At 50.6% G+C, this 23,210-nt stretch overlaps 1 protein-coding gene across 2 annotated transcripts in view; it reads right to left on the reverse strand.

Annotated features, from left to right (window-relative positions):
- Positions 1-23,210, reverse strand: part of Mad1l1 (mitotic arrest deficient 1 like 1) — a 331,728-nt gene that overhangs the window by 58,613 nt on the left and 249,905 nt on the right. For both annotated transcript variants that reach the window (XM_021162520.2, XM_021162521.2), the window contains exon 16: positions 21,772-21,979. In XM_021162520.2, coding sequence (XP_021018179.1) covers positions 21,772-21,979 — 208 coding nt within the window. The remainder of the gene's footprint in view (positions 1-21,771; positions 21,980-23,210) is intronic.

Genomic DNA, 23,210 nt, shown 5'->3' on the forward strand with positions numbered 1-23,210 from the left:
AATGAACTAGCACAGGACTCAGAGAGAGAGAGGTGGATGGAAGAGAGGCTGTTTGGATATTGTAGACTGTTTAGGTATAGGATCCACATGCTGGCCACCTGTAACCAAAAGGACCCTCCTTGTCCCTCAGCAAGGACTGGGTGGGCTCCAGATAACCTGGCCTAGGAGCCCCTCCCCAACTTCCCACATATCTCTGGGAATATCATTCAGGGCAGAGCACCACCTCCCCAATTGCCCGCCATGGTTTACTGGTGCTCAGGGAGAAGCCAGCTGCGTAAAGCCACCAGGAGCACACACAATTACCATGAATCTCTCACCCAAGGTGCCTACTGAGTAATTAAGCCCTGATTTACACCCCGTTCATTACTGAGCCGGCTCCACTTACACACAGGGGCTGTGTCAAGCTGGGTACTTCCTGAAAGTCCTTCGTGAAGCTTTCTCACGAGGGGAGCCCTGCCAGCCTGGGGGCCCTGAAGACCTCCCCCTCGCTGTGATGAGGAACTGAGGTTAACATCAGCCATGGTATGTGAGCACTTTTGAGGAGGGCGGTCCTGGGCTTGTGTGGGAAAGATATCCCTAAGTCAGAGGAACTTGAGTCCAAGAGGCTCCATGGACGGGGCCCTTCCCAGGTCCTCATGGGCTGGCTCACCGTCAAAGAGGAGCAGAGAAAGGGTTTGAGGTCAGGCCTGAGGCAGCAAGGAGAATGAGGCTGTGTCCTGTGCGCCAGAGCCCCAGAGGACGATTAGTAAGTGCAGAGGGGATGGCTTTCTAGGGATCAGTGGGGCCAGAGAGACTGCTTCCTCTGAGAGCCATGTGGGGACAAGAAGCTTTGAGCAATCCGGAAGAAAACGGAGACCAGAGAAGACTGGGTCCCCATTTACTCTGCCACTTCTGTGTCTCCACACCATCTCCCAGGGGAGCATAGCATGTGGCTGTCCTCAGATCTAGTCTTGAGGATCTAGCTAGGGAGAGCCCTGGAGACCAGCCTAAGTCTGATGCATAAACTCAAAAACCACATCACCCCCAGGCCGTGGTTCTAGAGTAACAGCAACTGCTCTGGAAAGGAGACTCTCCAACTGGCCGAGCTGCCTGCAAGCTTCCTGGGAGCTTTCAGGATGCAGCTTTGGAGAGCTGTTACCTGTGCTGGGGTGGGCTTTTTGGTGATGCAGCTCCTTTGAGTCGTCAGTGCTTCAGTGAGTAACTGCTCACTCCGGCTCCTGTATGTAACCCCAATAAATTCACTGCTTCATTAACCTAGACTTGGGCAGACTGCTCTGTTGTTGGTGCCCTATCTAGAATGAACAGATTTTTTTCCCAGGAAAATTCACACATGCACACCTCCAGATGAACATTTCCCCACCCCCTTTTATAAACAAGGAAACTGAAACTCAAAGAGTACAAGCACTGGACCCACACAGCTGAAGCGCTCCAGCAGGGCAGCTGCTACCTTTGCCACCCCTCGTATTCTACAATGGACAGCCCACCCACAGTCTAGGGAGGAAATCACACTTTGAGCAAGGCATGCTGGCACCAGTGGCTGTGAGAAGAAATGGCTTGACAGACCCAGCCTGAAGGCAGAGGCTCTTCTGCGGGGCTATCGCCTGGCCACTGGCCCTGTCCTGTGGCTCTTTCATCCATCACCCCACAGAGGCCTTGGCAGACACTGTTCTCCACAGTGTGAGTCCCTTCAACAGGACACAGGCCCAGAAGCTTGATTAATCGAGTGATGAGACTATGAAAATGAAAGGTTAATTGGCAGCCCTAACCTCAAGACTCTTCCTGGCATCCCTGGGCCCCTCCTCCCTGAGAGAGGGCCTTCATCAGGAGAAGAAATTCACTGACCACAGTTCCCAAGGATGTTTCAGCCATTAGAGACTGTGACGACTGCTCAAAGACCTCAGATGTCCAATGGGGACGATTAAATCTTGGGACCAAATGCAGGCTGACCTTGAGGAAGGTAACGGGCTTTTGTGTAATTCCGATCTCAGAGGCAGGCAGGTGTGGAGCTCAGGCCCACCGAAGGCCCATGGGGAGGAGGTCTGTGTACTTCATGGGGATGAATGGAGAGGAGTCACCTTGGCCACATGCCAAGCAATCACAGGCATGGTTGAGGCTACAAAGAAGGAACGCCCATTGCCCTTGGCGGCTGGGAGTGGAAGACACCTCTTTCATGACAAGGGTGAGGCCACTGTTGGGAGGGGCAGACAGACCAGCAAGGGGTGATGCCCAAGGCCTGGAAACAATCATTTGATTTGGGATGCTTCAACTTCCTTGTTACTTCTGTGGCTCAGTGGCTTACATAAACAAGAATGAATAATTCACACGATGGTTTGGATTAAATAAATAAAAGATGGGCTCCACCTTGGAAGAGTCATTACTCTTCTGTCACTCAGTCTCTTTCAAAGTGACCAAGAGCAGAGGTTGCTTTTGGCCTTCTCCCAGGAGGCAAAGGGCCTTGGGGTTCTGTGATGACATACTCTGGCATTCGGGAGATGTCCTTAGCCACCCATGAGTATGCAGGTAACAACACAGGAGCGAGGGCCAGGGTGGTAGATGTGGTGAAACCCAGGAAGCTGCAAGCCACCAAGAGGCTCTGAGTGTATTCTGAGACCAAGGCCCAGAGGAGGGCAGCTTTGTTCTGGAGTCCTTCTGTAGATCTATAGGGCCACCCCCTGGCCTCGCTCTAGCTCCTGGCAACTGAGATTCTTGAAGCTCTCTCTGGCTGCCCCTCCATCTTGTCACAGGAAGCAGCTATGGTTGCTGTGATCCTCCAGCTCTAAACCACACTCTTCAGTATCCCCAGCCAAGGCTGTCCATCCCTCCCTTCCTATGGCTCTCTCTGCAAGGACAGTCCTGGATGTCCTATAAGGACAGCAGTATGGCAGGTGACAATTGGGAGCCAGGGAAAGGATGTAATTGTTCATTAGAACTCAAGCCAGACTTGGTGGCAGAGACTGTGATGGGCCAGAGGGGGTTTCCAGAGTGGTCCTGGGCACCTGAGGCCTTGACTCAAACCCCTGCTCTCTGTTCCATGTCTGTGTGGAAAGCTCATCCTGGCCTGTTGGCTGGTTCCAGGATTCTAGGGAGGCAACAGGATGTTTATGAGCTGACACCCTCACTATCTCAGCCCCCTTTTGGACTCACAGGAGGCATCTGCACAAGTTCTGAGGGAAGGACACAGGACAGAAATAGCTGTGCTCTGCCAGGTAGAAGCTAGTGGTGATGCACTCCTGCCCAAGAACAGAGATGTCGGGGTAATGAGCGTCTATGGCTCAGATCTCCTGCCCTCAAGTCTGTAGGATGGTTGATTCTAGTGGGGCCAGAGGGGCACATGCAAGGTAGATACAGAGAAGAGGTATCTGGGGAGAAGATGGCTGTAGGGCTCACTGTAAGCACACCACCTGTGCCAGTCTGTGGACAGAAAGGTGGGTGCCTGGTGTGTTCTTTATTTAGATTTATTTTTTTATTTTAAATTATGTATATGTGTGTCTATATCCTAGTGTGGGTATGTGCATGTGAATGCAGGTACCCTCAGAGACCAGAGGCATCAGATTGCCCCTGGAGGTGGAGTGGTTATAAGTTGTCTAATGTGGGTGAGTGCTAGGAACTGAACTCGGGTTCTCTGGGAGAGCAGTGTATGCTCTTACCCGACGAGCTGTTTCTCTAATCCCTAGGCTGGTTAGTTTTTGTAAATTTATACAAACCTTGGAAGAAAGAACCTCGACTGAGAAACTGTCTCCTTCAGGCTGGCCTATGTGCCTGTCCATGGAGTGCTGTCTTGACTGCTAAGACAGGTAGGCAGGGTTAGCTAACTATGGGCAGTGCCATCAGGAAAAGGTGGTGCTGGGATACATAAGCAAGGAAGCTGAGCAAGCCCAGAGAACAAACTAATGTGAAGCCTTCCTGTCTGCTTCTGGTCCTGATGTCAAGTTCCTGACTCAGCGCTTCTCAGTGACAGACTACAACCTATAAGCCAATGAACACTTCCCCCATGCTCCCTAGTTGTTTTAAGGCAGCATTTTGTCCCAGCAGCAGGGATTCAAACCAGACCAGACTCTACTAGTCCTAAACCCTCATGCTCACCTGCACCAGGCTGCTGTAGCTCTGGGTCACAACAGTGGCTGCCTCTATGACATCTGTCATGACTCTGATGGAGAACCTGGGGTCAGCTCTGCAGGACAAAGAAAAGCCTAATTCTTTTCTCTTTGGGGAGAGAAACACATGACCTCCAAAGAAAACTACTGAGGGGCTGGTGATATGGCTCAACTAGAGGCCCTGGGTTTGATCCCCAGCAATACACAGCAGGCCATGCCTATAACCTCAGCATGTGGGAGGAGGAGCAGGAGGATCAGAAGTTCAAGTCATTCTTGGCTCCATAATGAGTTCTGACAAGCCTAGGCTACATGGAATGCTATTTCAAAACCAAAACCAAAACCAAAAAGCCAAAGACCAAAAAACCCACCACGGCAAGTTAAGGAACTTACAGGTTTTGCAAAGCTCTAGGTTCTAGTTATAGCATGGGAGATAGGCCTGCCAGAGCCCTGTCTGAATGGTATACCCAACTCCAGTGCGTGGCAAACAACAGCATCTTAGAGCACTGGACCTTCTTGGCACAGGCAAGAGATATAATGAGAGAACAAGAGAGAGGGCTGGGGAGGAAGCATCTGCATAGCAGTGGGGACTATCAGGGCAGGTACCTGTGGTTGCAGCAAGAGCCCACATGACCCCTATCAGAGCCGAGCACCCTGTTCTCATCCCAGGCGCACTAGCCAAGGATAAGAATCCAAGCAGAGCCCACTTCACCTCTAACCACTGAGATGACACCGACAGGCCCTGCAGAGGGTCCCAGGAGGAGTCAGGCATGTCGGGCAGCATGGAAAACCAAACATGCGAAAGAACGTGGTACAAAGATAGTGGCTTACCTCAATGACACTGAGACAAGATGAGGATGTGTGTGCTTAAGTACCCAGGTCAGAAGATCACCGACTGAACATGGATCCCATCAGAGCTGAATGTAGAGAAGTGTGTGTGTGTGTGTGTGTGTGTTATGTATATATTTATGTGTAAACATAAATGTATGTGTGTGTGCATGCATGTGTGTATCCACACACCAGAGCATACTCTTACTGGAGGAAGAACCTTTCTCTCTGCTAAGAAGCCATGCAGCAAGAAAGCACATGTCTTAGTTGATGTTCTATTGCTGTGAGTAGACACCATGACCAAGGCAACTCATGAATTTAAATATTTAACTGGGGGCTTGCTTACAGTCTTAGAGGGTTTGTCCATGATCATCAAGGTGGGAAGTATGGTCACAGGCAGGCAGGGATGGCACTAGAGTAGTAGCTAAGAGCTTGTTTCTGATCCACCAGAGGAAGGCAGAGAAAGAGCCTGGGCCTTTCTTGACACGTCAAAGGAGGTGTATCATTCTTTCAAGGCCACCCTAGTGACACACCTCCTCCAACAAGGCTATACTTCCTAATGTTTCTCAAACAGTTCCACTAACTGGAAACCAAACGTTTAAATATGTGAACCTATGAAGGCTGTTCTCTTTCCAACAACCACAGTGAGGGGCTAGGCATGGCAGTACAGGTCTGGGTGTTATGGCAAGGAAACAGAGAGACAATATGGTACCACACTGACACTCACATGAAAATAACCTACACTTGAGTGTGAGCATGCTAGAAGGAAACACAGCCAAGCTCTCTAACACCCTGGAAAGGAAACATGCTCACATATAGGCCAGCAGGAAACATGCATGCTACCTTTACTGTGATCACCAGGGATGCCCATGACTATGTGGCCTTCCTCTCTGCTTCCCATCTTTGCAGATGGGCTCTCCCTTCCTGGCTATAATGCTATGGGGTAGAAGAAGACAGGATGGTGTGGTCCAGTGGAGCAGTGACTACCTCAATGTCCCCAGCATCTCCTGATTAAGAGCTAGAAGTAGAGTTTTGAACATTACTTTAGGGATTCTTAGGAAAGCCATTTTCCCTTCTGAAAGTGAACAGAATCCACTGGGATTTTCAGGCCTTGCAAAAACCCACCATGGTACTAGGATATCACACATCACAGCTAGTACAACTGTGGCCTTCAAACCTGAGGCAGAGGAGCTGCTTCCAACGAGTCCAGCCTGAAGGATGAACCCACAGACAGAGAGAGTCATGCTCTAAGCTTTCTTGATGCTTTGGCCATGCTTAGTAGTCTACTCCTCATCTCCCCTTTGAGGGATCCGGGGTCGATGGCATGGTTGGACTCTCTTGTCTGATCAGGTGGCAGGACAATACTTGGCTTTTAGTCTCTGCAAAAGCATGAACACTGACTCATCAAGATAAAGGGATTTTATCTGCTTGGCCATGGCTCAGGCAGCATGAACCCCCTCCTCATTTTACAAGGGAAGGGGTTGAGACCTGTCCTGCAATGTGATAACAGGGACCCTGCTTGAGTATCGGCTTCTAGGCCTGGGGGACTGGTGGCTAGCCAGAGAAATCCCTGAGACTTATGCCCCCAGCTGCTGCAGGCACTGGAGGTGCTGGCCCTGTTCAGACCCAAAGCTGATGTGCATCTAAGGACTGAATTATTCATGCCTTGCTAACTTCCAAACCATCCCAGTTTTACATTTTTAAATATTTAATAATTAGCCATAAAATATTTATGCAATTTTATTAGCAGCTGTGGAGGCCAGGCACTGCTGTGGCTGTGACAAGGGTGTCTGTGCCCCCACTCCCTGTGGCTGCCTGGAGAGGATGGCAGGAGGAGTCGTTCCAGAGCACTGACCCAGGGCCTGCTGGACCACTATGGGTTCAACCCTCGGGGACACCACACAGAAGGAAGTGGAGTAGCCAGTGGGTGTGGCACAGAGCACTGAGACTACTAGCCCACCCCAAATCCAAACCACAACAAGCCAGCCAGTAGAGTGGCTGACAGGTGATGTGCAGTTCCAGCTAGGACCTTCGTCCCTAAACATACCCTGGAGAGTGACAGGTAGGGCTGCTGGTCTAAGATGAGGGACTGTGGTTCCCAAAGTGGGAGGCCATTACAACCCACTAATCAGATCTCCTGCTGCCTGCCCTATGGAGATGGGGTTACTTTTAACTCCACCAATGCCATGAGCCAAGAGATTTGGTCCCCACCCCCAGCCTGCGTTCCCCCGCTGGGCCGGAAATTGCATGGTTTACACCAGCCTCAGTGATGCTTGCTCGCCCTGGAATTATATGCAGATGAGCAGCTCATGTGCACCCGCCTGGCTGCTGGCAGCCACCCCTGGGTAAGCTCTGAGCGCCTTTCAAACGGGGCATCTCTGTGTGATTAACTGCTCACTCCAGCAAGCAGCTTGTCACCTTGCACAAAAATGATTTGAAAAGACACCGGCAATTACAGCCCACCAGATTACAGGGTGGGAGAGTCCCGGGGTGACAAGCGGGCGCTGATATCATATTCGTTCTTCTAAGACTCCCTCCCCCACCCCAGGGACAGAGCAAGAGAGGCCCCAGAGCACCAGGCTGCACAGTCCCTGTGGCAGTAATCTTGGCAGTAGAGAATCAGCAGCCCCTGATTTTGTATGTCCTCCAGGGTAAGAGGGACACTGCCCTGGATGATGGATGCAGAGACAAGCCAGAGGCCTAGAGGATTGACTTCACCCAACCTGGGTCTTCAGGATCACGGTAGGCCTCCGGAGGGATACCCACAAACACCTACTGGGTGCAGGAGATAGCACTGCAGGCCCCGCCCTGGTGCTTGAACAGGAGCTTCCCTCAGCAGCCCAGGCCTCAGCTCAGAAAGACCCTTGGACCACTGGCCAGTGCGCTGAAGCTCCGTGGGCCTGCATGTCTCCTGCTGCTGACTTCACAGCTTTACCTGTTGAGTCAGCCCTTCCTCCCCAACATCAATGCTTCCCAGAGTAGGCCTCTGCCCTGTGGCACAAGCCTGAGGTGCCCAACAGAGGCCCTCAGTGAGTGACAAGCAAGAGTCATGCACACTTCTGCATTACTACTGGCTCAGGAAAATAAGGGCCAGGGGTTGGGCATCAAGCTGCATGCAACCCCATCTGGAACAGGACCGTGGTTCTGTTGTCAGTGCTCCTCAATCTGCAGTCTCTGGTTGCCTCTGAGCACCACTCAACAGGCCTCCCTCACCACCCCATCCGGGACATGTGAATGGAAAGCTCCCACCCAAGACCACCACTACTGTGAGTAACCGAAGCTGCTCTAAGTTGTAGCCCTTGTCAACTTGTTACCCACCTCTGCAGCCTCCGTCCCGGGGACTGCTGTAGACCCAGAACTGACCCAGAGGGCCCCAGTCAGATGCTTGAACTCCCCCACCACCACTGACCTGGACTAGCCCTGCTTAGATCCTGCAGGAGGCAGGGTAAAGGCAGGATTTCCCTTCTGTCCACTGGTGTGGAAACCCAGCCTAAGTGCTGGCTTGGCTTCCAACACTGCTGTGTGCATCAGGTTCACCCACCCATGCCTGGGCAGTATGGTTCTCTGCCATGCTCCCCTTGGCGCAAGCCCAGCATCCACAATGCCCAGGACACACAGCCATTGAAACAGGCTCAGCAGGACTAAATGAGCAGATGGACCCAAATTCTCCTTAGACACTGGGGCTGGGTGACTTGAAGCAACCTATGACCCCACTTGAAGGTCTCTAGTATACATTGCTATAGAAGACTGGAAAACCAAGACTGGGCAGCCTGGGAAACACAGGTCATTAGAAGGTACAGAGAGAAAGGCTGAGGATGTGGCTTAGTTAGTAGAGCACTTGCCTAGCGTACACGAAGTCCTGGTATTAATCCCCAGCACAGTATAAACCAGACATGTTAGTGCACACCTATTAATCAGCACCTGGGAGGTAGAAACAGAAAGCTCAGAAGTTCAAGGCCAGCCTAGATTACATGAGATCCCGTCTCAAAGGGAAAAAACCAAGCCAAACCAATCCACCAACTAAACAAAAAAAGACTCCCAAAAAATAACAAACAAAAAAGGGAGAAACACTGTAGAGCAAGGCCTGGCTAGCTGGGGGTGCTCATACCCGCTGGCCCACTGCTGGAAAGCTCTGCAGGGTGCGAGATGCATTGCAGAGGGTGAGACACTTCACAGAGTATGAGATGCCAGCCAGCACTGCTCCAGGATTATTTTCTACCCACAGCCACTGTTGGCAGCATGTGAGCCTCTTTGACAGACCACTGGATCACAAGCTGGCGTCTTACCCAAAGGCAGCCATCCCAATGGCCGGGGTCCTACCTTGGCTGGCTAAAGGCCACATTTCCCTTTAGGAATTCTTCACTGGGAAGCTCTGGCAGGGAAGGTGGCAACAGATGTAAGAAAGGAGAGTGGGAATGGGCCAAAGGCATGCCACAGTTAAGGTAACACAGAGGGTCAGATGGGAGCAGCCCCAAGGAATCTGTCCCTAGGATGAAAGGGCACTGCAGGCTCCTGCAAGTCCTGCCTTGCATGTGGTGACTCTATCAGCCATGGTACACACAGTCCTTGGGAGCATTCATCAGGGCTGTGCTCCCTGCTCCCAGAGCTGATGACCCCTCCCCACTGGTCTCAGCTGGGCATTTCTAAGAGGTCACAACTGCATTCACACTACAGTTTGGGGGTTGTCATTCCCAGTCCAAGATAGGCAGAAGGTTTGGGGACCCAGAGAAAAGCCATTGGCTGTAAGGCCAATTTTGATGACAAAAGATTGACCCACAGCACTGGCAAGAATGGAGCTCCATCAGCCTGGCTGCTGTGAGTGACTGTCCTCTAAGTTCAGTAATTACCATCCTGGGAAGTTCAGCTCTGCCCCCTTGCAAATGGACCGGCCCAGCTGGGCCTGTTGACTGTTAATACCCCACCATGGACCCTGCCACCTGTTACAGGCAACTGTGCCTTAATTGCACTTGAACTCAGGGAGGGACTAGCACAGCTGCTCTGAACCTGCATATCAGATATTTATAATTCATAATAGTAGTAAAATTAGTTATGAAGTAACAAACAAAGTAATTTTATGGTTGGGGGAGGTCACCACAGCATGAGGAACTGTATTAAAGGATCACAGTATTAGAAAGGTTGAGAACTACTGAGCTAGAATATATAGGATGGGAAAACAAGGGGAGGGAGGGATCCATTGATGTGGCTAAGAGGAAGCTCTCATCCCTGCTGGGTAAGGCTTTTCAGAGTGGTGTTCAGAAATAAGCACATGTACTCCTGTAAGTAGCCCCTAACCTATTCTCTGAAAGAAAGCCCAATAAACTCATTGGGTTTCCGGAGTGCACCTTAGTGGAACTGTGCCTCAGTTTGTCATTGTGACCTCAGGAGAAGGGGCAGCTGTTGCTTCAGAGCTCTTGTGCTGCTTGCCTCTGGCAGGACTGAAATCAAAGCTCTGAGTGCTGGACCAGAGGCTACAGAATCCAAACCAGCAGCCTGTGGGCTTGTATGCTGCTACTGAGCTAAGGACGAGGCTTAGTCTATGCCTTGCTTAGACTCACTCACTCATTCTTATTCCCAACAGGCTGGATAGTGAGGCAGAGAGCTGTTTCTGACAGTGTGTCACAGAGTTGGGGAGATACATGGCAGTGTGAGGACCTGGTTTCAAATTCCCAGCACTCAAGTAAAAAGCCAGGTGTGGCCACACGCCTACGACCCCAGAGCTGTGAGGTGTGGAAAGAGACAGGAAGAATTCTGGGGCTTGCTGGTTGCTAGCCTAGCTCCAGGTTCATAAGAGACTCTGCATCAAAAGATTAAGATGGACCATGGACATCCTCTTCTAGGGTCTATATCCATTTTACACACACACACACACACACACACACACACACACACACACACACAACCTATTTATGTCCTCTAGGAGAGCCACAGCTTTCAAAGAAAGGGTTCACACACAGAGACAACCAGAGACCAATAGGCATAACCTCATCATGTGTGCATACACATGCCTCTTCCCTGCCTAGCCCAAAACACTTGAAGCAGAGAACCACGTCACAAACAAGAGAATAGAGCTGCTTCATTACAAACTTCCAGAAGCTTCCTTCTACAGATGTGCCAGGCAGGTGATCTGCCAAGAGAAGACTGGACATAGGCAGTGGTCTGCCATCCACCAGACAGAACAGAAACTCTGATGGAGCCAGAGGGCAGAGGCAGCGAGGACGAATCACATCAGAGCCACAGTGTTGAAGTCACGTCTATATGGGCTGAGAGCTGGCAATCTGTTCTGCACACTGGATGTATTATTAATTTCTGACACTGGGTGTACAGAAAACATAATTCCCTGGAAGGCAAGCTCCCTTGGGGGGGGCAGTGTTCAGAGCTCATCTTTTATTGACCAAGTCAGTCTTGAGTCAATCTGTCTGCTCTTGGCGAGACAAGAGTTTTAAATCTCCTTTGTCCCTCCTCCTCGAGCTATAGCAGTGTATTAAAAACCTGCTAATGCGTGCCATGGCCTCAGACTTGATATGGAACTAATTCTTCAGATTAAGGAAAAGGCTACAGAACCAACTCAGCAGCCAGAGCAGTGCAGAGAAGGTTTGGGAAGGATGCTGGGGTGGAACAGATGCTGGGTGTGGTGGAGACACTGGGTGCTGAGGAACCAGGCACAGCAAGAGAAAGACCATGGTTAGACCATGGAGAAGCCCCAGGTAAGCAGAAAGGACCTGGGGATACCTGTCTTCCTGCCACATACTAGCCTGGAGGAGGGGACAGGGACTGGCTGAGTTCATTGAGTACAGAAATGCTTAGCTTTCAAAGAGAGTCATCAAAGGCAGCCCTCCTGCTCCCCATGGCCTGGAGTCCAGATGGGGGCTTGTAGCTGGGCCTATGACAGCATGACTCTTATAACAAGCTGATGACTAAACACAGCCAGAGCTGCTGGGGCTGAGTCATGGTTGCCTGGATTCTATTAGACAGGGCAGGTGTGGTATCCCCTGCCCGCTGTGTGTACATGTATGCAAAAGTATGTGCATGCACATGAGTATATGTGTATGTATAAGCATGTGTGTGTGCCTGTGTGTGCACACATGTGTACATAATTGTATGCATACACATGAGTATATGTGTGCATGCATAAGTGTGTGTGTGTGTGTGTGCGCGCGAGCGTGCACATGCATGTGCCTGTGTGCGCCTTCCTGGAGGTCAAGGACAACCCTGAGTGGTGGTTCTCAGCTATTCGCTTTGATCTGAGTTAGTTTCCTAGGGCTTGCAAGACAGAAAGAGAAAACTGACTCGTGAAAGCTGTCCCATAATATCCACATGCACTACCCTCACACACAGTCAGATATACTAAATAAATTAAAATGTAGGTCATAATGTTAAAAACATTGGAGCCATCGAGTAGGGTGGTGGCTGTTCAGGGAGCCCTAAGGATCCACACGTCTCCACCTTGGCAAAGCTGGGATCTTAAGCTCAGGGCACTGCGCACTGATGTTTAGATGTGGGTTGTGAGGACTGACCTCATGCTGGCAAGGCAAGAGCTTTACCAGCTAAACCGTCTCCCTGCCTTCCCCCAGCCCTTGATCCCACTGTTTCCCTGAAGCCTGTCCAGTTCTCAGCACTTTAACAAGAACCTCTGGTCCTTTATAGAGACAACACACATTGTACCCCAACTGTCACAGTGGGCAAGAGGGCAGGAGCCCCATGCCCCAGGTGTCGTGCTAGGGCTGCCAGATCTGTGTGTCATGGCTGCTCCACCCCATCTTGCTGTACCATGGCAGAAAGTGTTCAAAGTAGTATCTGGTGGGAAATCTCAAGGCAGCATGGCCTTCAGACTGGCATGCCTATTACTCACTACTGATAATCAACTTTGCAGTGTGACTTGGAACAAGGAGGACAAAGAGCACTGAGATTCGGAAATCTGAAGCTTGGCCAGAAAGCGTGTTACAGTGGGCCAGGAGGTGAGATAAGGTCCTGGCAGCTTGAAGTCAGATGGACTGTGATGAGCCTCAGGAGGCTCTCAGATCTATATTCCCATGTGAAGGGAGAAGGCTCAATGGCCCTCCTCTCCCCAAGGTCACAGACATGGTAAACAGTTGCTGGGAAAGGAGACTCTCTAGTGGAGCTGCCCGCAAGTTGTGCTGGACATTCCAGGAACCCAGCATACAAACGTCATCAGCAGGCTGGATGGGCCATGACACGGCTGTTGGACTCATCCACATGCCTGTGAGTAATTCATCACCCATTATAAACAACCCCGAACCTACAACCTTGTAAGGGACCCCAATAAACTCACTGGGTCACCAAGCTGGGCTTGGATACAATTATTTCTTTGGTCTGTCACGGCCACCTAAATTTGAGGTGAATAGAAATAGACTCCCCAATCACACAACACACCTGTTTACAAAGATGCAAGGACAGGGCAGCTGACTTAGAAAAAGCACATGAGCCTGGCGGTGGTGGTGCACACCTTTAATCCCAGCACTTGGGAGCAGAGGCAGGTGGATTTCTGAGTTTGAGGCCAGCCTGGTCTACAGAGTGAGTTCCAGGACAGCCAGGGCTATACAGAGAAACCCTGTCTCGAAAAAAGAAAAAGAAGAAAAAGAAAGAAAAGCATATGAAAGGGCATGCGATCCCCAGAAGAGACTGGAGGACACATGGCCTCTCCTTCAAGTGTGACAAGGGATGAGGTTCTAGGACTGGCTGGCCTGTGGAGAGTTGGTCAAATATACCCATCAAGACAGAGTGATTGTGGACTAGAGGCCACATCATAAGCTGATCTTCAGAGTCACAGTATTGCAGCTTTCCTGCTGTTGTACCTCAGGGTAGCCTCTATACAACTTGGTAGCCAAGGATAAACTAAAAATCCTCTAATCCCCTGCCTCCACCTCTAGAGGACTGGGATTGGGGAAGGCAAGTATGCTAGTTAGGTTTTTGTCAACCTGAAAAGCAGGAAACATTATGAAGAAAATGCCCTCATCAGATGACAAACCCGTGAGGCATGTTTTCTACTACTGATTGATGTGAGCGGGCCCAGGTCACTGTTGTATAGTCATCCCTGGGTGTGCAGGCGTGGGTCCCATAGGAAAGCAGGCTGAGTGAGCTGTGTGGGGAGAAGGCAAGTGAGCAGTGCCCCTCGACAGCCTCTGCTCTTGGCCTGACATACCTGTGGGCTGTGAGAAGGACACGGAAGCTGAATCAACCCTGTCCTTCCTGAACTGCTGTGGTCATGGTGCTTATCACGGCAACAGAAAGCAAGCCAACATGGCCCATCTTGCAGCCTATTGTGCTGGGGTGACTGAGGATCAAAGAGGACAAATGAAACTGGATTCCATCATCAAACTAACAGGGCAAAGCACAGGGTCTAAAGCCGAGCCCTTCTGTAACAATCACAGGCAACCATAGTGAATGGAGTCCCCAGGACAAAGTGCCTGCCACAGAAGGAAGAGCTGATAAATTACACTTCATCAAAATTAAAAACGCTGCTTATCAGACGAAAGCATTAAGAAAATGATTAGAAGACAAACAATCCAATTAAAAACTGGGCACCGATGTGAGAGGCGTCTCAGCGAGGAAGATGTATGAATGGCTAATAAGCTGCAGAAATGAGCTCCGAATCATTAGTCATTAGGGAAATGCAACCACAGAGGATGTTGTCGTCCAGAAACCAGGAAAGACGAATTGCGGGAGGGTGACGAGCGCACAGGGGACCCTCAGAGGGGTTTGTCAGCAGGGACAACCACTTTGGAAAACAATTAGGTCATTTCTTACAAAGGTGATACATGTATCAGATAATCCAGAAATCCCTTTCTACATATAAGACATGGGCACTATCTCCAATGTCCACAGAAGCATGACCTACAGTGGCCTCAGGTGGACACAGCCCAATGTCCATCATCAATGACTTGATCCCTAAACACATGGGTTGTCCACGTGGTGGAATATTACTCAGCCATAAAAAGGAATATGGATCCATGCTATGACACGGCTGAACCTCCACAGTATTCTGCTTAGCGACAGAAGCCAGAACAAAGGCCTATGTAGTGTAGGTTTCATTTAGACAAATGTTCTGAGAAGACAAATCGGCAGAGGAAAGATCAGTGACTGCCTGGGGCTGTGAGTGGGAGCGGACGACTGCAAGGGCATTGGGGACCCATCAGGGTGATGGGAACATTCTACCGCCAGGCAGGCTGTCGTGGAGGCAGAATACCGCTGTAAGCTCACTAAATCACTGAGCTAATTACACCCTTAGACAGCCGAGGATGGAGGGTGCTGCTGTAGGAGTGGTGAGACACACAGGGGAGACAGACAGGGCAGACTCCTGGGAGAGCTGGGGACTTTCCCTCTGTACTTACGCCAACTAAGTTAGACAGACCCCCACAGCAGCCCCAAGTCAGATGGACCCCATACCAAACCGTTATGTTCCCCATGGTATAGAATACAGTGCATGGGTCACAGCCAAGGAACACAGACTAGCTACTAAAGTCAGCCCTGTGACAGCCCAGGCAAGCAGGTGTGTAAGCCACCCTCTCTCCAAGACAGGAAACTATGGGTGGGTGGTAGCTGCCAAGCTACACCTGGATGACTTCCCATGGGGACCCCAAGCTGAAGGGCCCTGCCCCCACCTGACTGGTGAGCACTGGCTGTGCCAACACCTCCTGGACTAGTCTGGCCCTGCAGGTCTGAGGTGGGGAGGTCAGGTCCACTATGTACATCCAGGCTGGGGTTCCAGGACGCATGCTTGTTTGATGTGTCATGCAATAAGATGCTCCCACTTCAATTACGGGCTGAATGAAACTGGAGAGAAATCCCTAATTGGGTACTTGGCTTCAGCTACCCAGCAAAGTTTACAGACATGCCAGGAAGGAAAGGAAACAAGGCAGTGAGCCGAACAGCTCAACATAGCTGGGAACGCGGCAGTTACTCAGCAGCCTCGGCAGACTGGTGTGTGTGTGTGTGTGTGGGGGTGGTGGGGAGGTAGGAATGGGGAGGTGTCACAAGGACCAGATGGAGGCCAGCTTTGCCCTCAGCCGAGGGGAACTTGGGCTAAGACTCAAAGTCTAGGGATGTGGCTCAGCAGTGGAGTGCTATGTGAGCCTTGGGTTTGCTCCTTGGCTTCTCTAAAACAAAACAACAACACAACAGAACAAGACTAAAGCATCTGCATAAGGCTCCATCTCCAAGGTGCCCAGGACCCAGAGGAGGGCAGGGGTGAGGTGCTTCAGCTGGAGAGGGAGGAGGGAGGGCACACCATGGGAGCAGGGCTCCAGGCATAAGCTCTGATAGAGGTTTGGGGTCACCCTGGCTCTGGATGAAGCCCAGGTGGTGTCCACAGAATAGAAACTGGCTGAGGGAGGGGGCTTCCCCAGACTCAAGTCTCAAGGCTAGGCCTGGACTACACTTTAGAGACACTGAAAAGAGGAGGCTATGCTGAGAACACTGCCCAGGGCAGCTCTCCACTATAAGGCACAGTCCTTGGAGCAGCTGAGAGGGAGGCCAGGGATTCAGACTCTTGGGAAAGGCAAAACTTGAGGTATAGCTTCAGCCCTTTCACTCCAGTTCTAGGCCCTTGCTCACTCTACTGTGCTGCCAGGGCCATGCTCACTAGATGAACAGCTTTCAGCTCTACCGGACCTGGGACAAGAAGCCTGACACGGCAGGGTTCTGCGCCATGCTCCCTGTAGGAGCCCCACTCTTGAGTCCCATCCAGCTGTGGGGAATCCCTGACACTGTTCCTTGGTTCCAGCTCAGGATCTATTTTCCACACTAGCTCCTGTGAAGTTCTGGCTGAACCCAGAGAAGTGAGTGGGAAGGGGACTACTTTGTGACTGACGCAATACCTCAGGTATCAGAGTGGGAGGGCCTCTCACAGCCGACTCAGCTGGCAGCTAAACTTCATGAGAACAGGAAAAAAAAAAAAACCCAACTTTGTATGTATAAACATGCATGTGATATGTATGACATACAAACACATGAAAAAGTGAGATGCACATGTATGATACTTATGAGCATGTGCTCCTGCACATGCATACATGCCGTAATACACTCATGAAGGTCAGCTGACCAGTTTTACTGTGTCCGTCCTCGTCTTCCTGTCTGAGGGAAGGTCTCTGCTCCCCAGTGAGCACCCAGGCTGGCTGGCCTGTGAGCTTCCCAAGGCTTCTGTTTCCAGGTCCCATCTCCTGTAGGGGTACAGCTTAGGGAGACAGTGGCTGCCCGTCAACTTGAGCTCTCCATTTCTGCCTTCCAAGTAGCTGTGGTCCCAGCCTGTACCAACAGGCTTGGCTTAGGCTTCAAAGGCTCCGTAGTGAGCAGATTAACAGTTGTACTTTCTTCCAGGCTGTCCTGGCTCTCTTCAGTGTGTGGCTCAAGGTCAGGGTCACTGAAGAACTGTCCCAACGATGTCTGTGTGATGGTCGCTGTGGCCTTCTGCTCACTGCTCATTTCATGTGTACTGATTTCTTACACAAAAGAGACCCTGGGCTCAGGGGCTTCTGTTTGGCTCTTTTTATTCCATTTATCTTCTTTCAATAATTATGATATTCCTTTTCCTATTTCCTTTTCTCCCCTTTATTTTATAAGGATTTCACGCTGTAGCTCCAGGTATCCCGTAACTTGGTGCCTTGAGTGCTGGAATGATATGTGTGAATCACCACAGCTGACCCAGCAATCAGTTTTAATAACAACTATGGCCTTTGCTTTTTCCTTAAGGACACTGAGAGCAGTTAATAATTATCCCAGTAGTTAAGCTACAGGCAGCCCTGCTCTCTAGCCTTCAATGGCTGTCTTGGGTTCCTTCCCCAGGTCTCCCTGAAGTCCTTGGAAGGCTAACCTTGTTCCCTATGTCCATGCTGGGCTCACTCCACATGACCAAGTGTGTGTGTGCATTATTAAATATAGCTATGAGCATCCCAAATCGAAAGTGTAGTGGCACTATTTCTGTTTACTTGCCCTAAATGGATTTGGTCCCTAGCACAACTCAACAGAACATGGCGAAGGCCAGACAATATCGCAACAGAAGAGTAGAGGGATGAGCAGATGGAGGGTGGGCCACTTTTGTAACCAGTCACATGACTTAACAGTGGGGCTATGTCCAGGGTCTGGCTGGGTATCCTGGGTGGTGTCAGCCTCCTCCTTGGAGGCTCGACGGTGGAAAGCTCCTTGTTCTCCCCAGGTGCAGGACAGATGACAGCACTGTGCTCATATTCTCTATCCCTCCCAGGGGTTAGCCTGCTGCATCCATCACAGAAGCATGAGGAGAGCACTGTGAGCATTACCCAAAAGAGACTACTCTGTGTGCAAACCAGATCTGAGGTGCTCTGCCAGGTGCAGGAAGCTGGGGATATGGCTCTGTATACACAGAGGGATAGAGGTGGATGAAGGTCTTGGGTTTTGGGAGTGGATACCTGGAGCCAAGCACAGCTCATATTGGGAGGAAACTGCTGAAAGTCTTGACTGAGATCAGCATACGCAGCTGTACCACATGGATCTATACAGTCCAAACTGCTACAGTACTGCACTAGCCCTAGAAACTGAGAGAGCACATCTTCTACAAATGTGTTTCTTCAACTACTGAGGGCAGAGAGAGCTTTTACTCTCTTGTCAGAATTGTCACCTGACAACTTCATTCCTTACAGTATTTGTGTTGGAGCATAACTTTAAGGATTGTTGTTTTAAGAAGAAATGATTTTGTTTAGAAAGGCTTAACTTAAGGCTCATCCATTTCATTACTTTTAATTAAGAAGGCCCCAGCCCCCAAGTACTGGTACTCCACTGGAACCCAGTGCCCTCAGGAACTGCTAGACAGACACTATATTGCTGAGTCATGCCTCATTGGGGGGACTCTACCCCTGAGCCACAACCTAGCCCCTCACTGGGGGATTTTAGGCAGGGGCTCTACCACTGAGCCACACCCCCAGCCCCTCCCTGGGGGATTCTAGACAGGGACTCTACCATTGAGCCACGCCCCCAGCCCCTCCCTGGGGGATTCTAGGCAGGTGCTCTACCACTGAGCCACACCCAGCCCCTCTCTGGAGAATTCTAGAACTCTACTATTCTCTGGGAGCTCAACTCTGCAGCTGTGTACTCCTAACATCAAGAAGACCATGTTTCAATAAAATTTTATTTATGGTACCAAGCTCTGGATTTTATAGTTTCTACAGTGTACCAAGTATTCTGTGGCTTGCTGAGAACTAATACATTTATTTTTAAAATAATGTCAGCTTTTTTTTCTTTAAATATAGTCATCCTGTATCCCTGCCCCTGCCACATAGATCATATGCATCAATGATATTTTGCTGTTATACATGGGAAAGGGAAGGGAGGTTGCTACACTGGGCACGTACCCAACCAGCCAGCATTATTCTATAGACGCTGTGGTTCAGGGGCTTTAGAGCAAGTCACTGACATTTCCCCAAAGCGGACATCTTTCCCATTTAAGTACTGCTCAGTCTACCTCTCTCCAAGATGACAAGGATTGTGACTGGCCTGTATCAAAGCAAAGCTGCCAAACTGATTGGGGAATCCCTGACCCTCCCTTGCCACTCCAGCTGACGGAGGTCCCACAACCAGGGCCACTGATATGGGGAACATGTGAATCCAGGCTGGAGCACCAGAAGCCCTGAAGTTACATGGTCCAAGTGTAGCTAACGGTGTTTCAGGCCCAGGTGTCAAGTGTCAACCCCAGTCAGTCATTAATGTTGCATGCTTTTAATCCCAGCCCTAAGGAGGCTGAAGCAAGAGAATGGAGAGTTCAAGGTCAGCCTGTGCTACATAGAAGACCCTGAGCTAATCTATGTTCCGCCACCACCCTCAAGCCCAAAAGAGGCCCTGAGGCAGAAAGGTAAAGGAGCCCACAAGCCAGCTCTCTTTCTCGCTCTTCCTCAGAGACACCTCTGGGATCCTCTGTGCCAAGTCAAGCAGTGATAAATTTGATCACCTCCCATGTGTCACTCTGACAAGATGAGATTGTTTTAATTTTAATGCATGCCTAATTAAACTGCAATTAACCAGCTCACTGGCAGAGGCCAGAGACAGCAGGGGGCCACACACACTGAGGCCCGGCAGCATTGGGAGGCTGGATTTTGGTCCCTACACACATGGTCAACCTTTTTTCAGAAGGAACCTGAAAACCACTGAATTGTCTCCCTCTACGGAGTCTGGGCTGCTGGGAGCCAGTGACAGGCAGGTGCATCTGTTGTAGAGGCCGCCAGTGTTGAGCTTGCAAACTCAGAACTTCTAGGGCTTATTCCTGCTCACTGCAGAGAGTGAGTGGTCTGTAACCCAGGAGGACTGGGTTGTTTTACATGTGTAGGGTGCAGAAAAACAGACACATGGCATATAAGAGGGTCAATGTTAAGTTCCTTCATTCTGAAAAGCTGATGTGGGAGAAGGGTAGAGGAGAAGGATAGGGAGTGAGGAGCTGCACTTCATGCACACACCGGAGCCAACTACTCACGAAAAGAGAAACAGGGTAAGCCAACAGGATCCTCTAAGCTGCCAAGAGACACAGGGTCCTGACCTATACCATCTGCCACTTGGAGCTGACCCTTACAGCAACACAGGAATCACAAGACTCACAAAGGCCACTGGCAAACTGGATGCCTGTCAGAGTAGAACCCAAAAGCTGGCAGGTGTCCCTTAAAGCCAGGTCACAAGACTATGGGTAACGACACGGACAACAAGTCATACGGAGTACCTGCTCTATGCCAGGCTCTCTGCATAGAAGCCCAGGAACTGACTGCGTCTCAGAGCACCTCTGCTTGACAAGACGAAAAATGGTACACCAGCCAGCCATTCTTGCTCAGACTTTGGGTCCTTGGGGCCTGGCCCCTGACATGTGCCTTCAATCACTCCAGGTCCCCAGGTCTGGAGCGACACTGTCTTCAGGAGCCCTTCATGAAGGCCCAGGCTGAGGTAGCAAACAGAAGAAGCCAGGACAGGACTGCAGGGACAAAGAGCACAGGAGGATCTGTCTTTGCCACTCTGTCCTGAGATCAGTCCTGGAGAAAGGGCTCTCTGATGACAGTTTACCCTCCCTGGTTCAAGACTCTCACTAGAAACGTCAAGTGCCTCCTTAGGACCAGAAGACGGATACACAGAAAGGAAACAGGAATGACTGTAGGATGAGAAGTAGCTGAGAACCACATGCAAGACATAAACCTCAAGATAACAGGAGCCCCACACTCACACCCCAGTCCCGGGGCAGGGAGGCAGAAACACCCTTAAGTGTAGGGGAACAAGAGTGGTCTCAGCACAGGCAGGGTTGCTCCAGGATCTGCCACAAGCATATGTTGCCCCAGTTCCCTCCTTACCCAGACCTAGTGCAAGCCCCTCCCTTGGACCCACAAGTTTAAACTTCAGAGCTCTAGAGCAAAACAGGTGGGGCAGGACCCCATGGCTGCCTTGCTTACCAAGGCTCAGTGATGGGTGCCAAGTGGCCACCACAATGCCTCAAGGGTGCCAGGTACATGTTCTGATGGCTGTCACCCTGACTTACTGACTGGAGAAGGTGGTGAGAGGCACTGACTGTCTCTTCCCTGGAATCTTGGGCCTGGCTGCAAAGGGCCCTGGGCTCTGAGATGTGTGCTTAGGCCAGTGAACGATGGCCCTGTTTTCTCTGAGGATTGGATTTACTCATGATTAATGGGCCACATATAAACTGATAAATGGTATTAATTAGTTTTGGGGGGTCTGAGACGATCTTAGCTGCTTGCAAACTTGGATGACTAACCCTGTTTGCTAAGGCTGCAGGGAAGCAATACATCTTAGCTGGATGCAAGGGCCAGTGGGCTAGGCTATCCATGCAACCCATGTGTATACCTTTCCAGAGAGCAGAGGACTGGGTGAGGAGACCTACCTGCCACCTCCTTTGATGAGGGCAGACTGGAGGCAGCCTCCAGGTCAGCAGGGATGGGGCCCCCTCTCTCCAGGGCATGCACAAGTCCCCGTAAGCGCTCACATTCCTCCTGCAGCCGGTCATGGTCCTCATGCTGGCGTTGCCTGGCCATGCTGATTGGGTTCAGGCTCATGTGTAGCACTTTGGTTCGACTCTGGTTGTAGTCACCCTAGAGGAGCAAACAGAGCACAGGGTCACCGGGTATGGATGAAGAGCTCAGGAGCACAGAGCACATGAGCATTTGGTGGAAGACACGGTGTGGTAGCTGCTGTGACAACCCTTGTACAACGTGTGCAGGCGAGCCTGTTACCAATCTGGGGTCTCATCTCTTAGAGTGCAGAGACCACTGACAGAACTGGTAGAGAAAATAAGCAAAACAGTCTTCCTCTCCTTGGGCCATCACAGGTGTTCTAGACACACCAACACCCTGCTCAATTTACCTAAATACCATATTCAATGTCACGTTCTAGAAGGGACAAGAGGCTTGTAATCCCAGCTACACTGTAGGTGAGATAGGAAGATTGTAAATACAAGGATAGTTAGAGCCGTAGAGTGAGTACAGGGGAAGCCTGGGCTACTTGGTAAGACCCTGTCTCAAATAAACAGGACTGGAGATGAGGTTCAGTGGTACAACACTTAGGTAAAGCCCCTGCCTAGAATCCCCCAGTGAGGGGCTGGGGGCAGGGCTCAGGATGTGGCCTAGTGGTAAAACACTTGCTTAGAATCAGTCAGTGAGAGCTGAGGGTGTGGCTCAGTAGTACAGTATTTGCCTAGCACGTATAATCTGTGTCCCATTCAGTTGTCCACACCCAATAATCCTGATGTCAACACTGAGTGACTAGTCTCATAGTGCTTGTTCTCCAGCCCTGTGAGGCCTGCCATCTATCCTTCTCTGCAAGAGGTCTAGGAAAGGGAGGCCCAGAACTGAACACACAAGAGTACCTTGCTCCCTAGGATGGCTTTACAGGGAAACTATGGCTGCAGCAAAGAGAGTTCCCACAGACTCACTCCAGTGCCTAACAGAAGCTAACAGTGTTAGCCTAGGACTGCCATCCACCAACATTTGCTTCCTCAAGCCAGGGACAAGCACAGGAGAGCAATGTGGCTGATTCTAGGAGGTATCTATCCCCACATGTTCCAAAGGCAATGACTGAGACTAGTGGCACTGGAGAGGGTGGACAGGATGTCTGTGACCTCAACATCTCACACACAGATGCCAATTCCAGGAAGCCAGGTCAATATATAAAAGGCTGGACTACATTTTTTATAGATTCATTTACTTTGTGAGTCTTTTGCCTGTGTGTACATGTGTGTACTACATGAGTGCCTGGGCCCAGGGAGATCAGAAGAGGTGCTGGATCCCCTGGAACTGGAGTTGCAGCTGGAAACTCCCATGTGGG

The sequence above is a fragment of the Mus caroli genome, unplaced genomic scaffold, assembly GCF_978045245.1.
Source record: "Mus caroli unplaced genomic scaffold, Mus_caroli_1 scaffold_4, whole genome shotgun sequence".
NCBI lineage: Eukaryota > Metazoa > Chordata > Mammalia > Rodentia > Muridae > Mus > Mus caroli.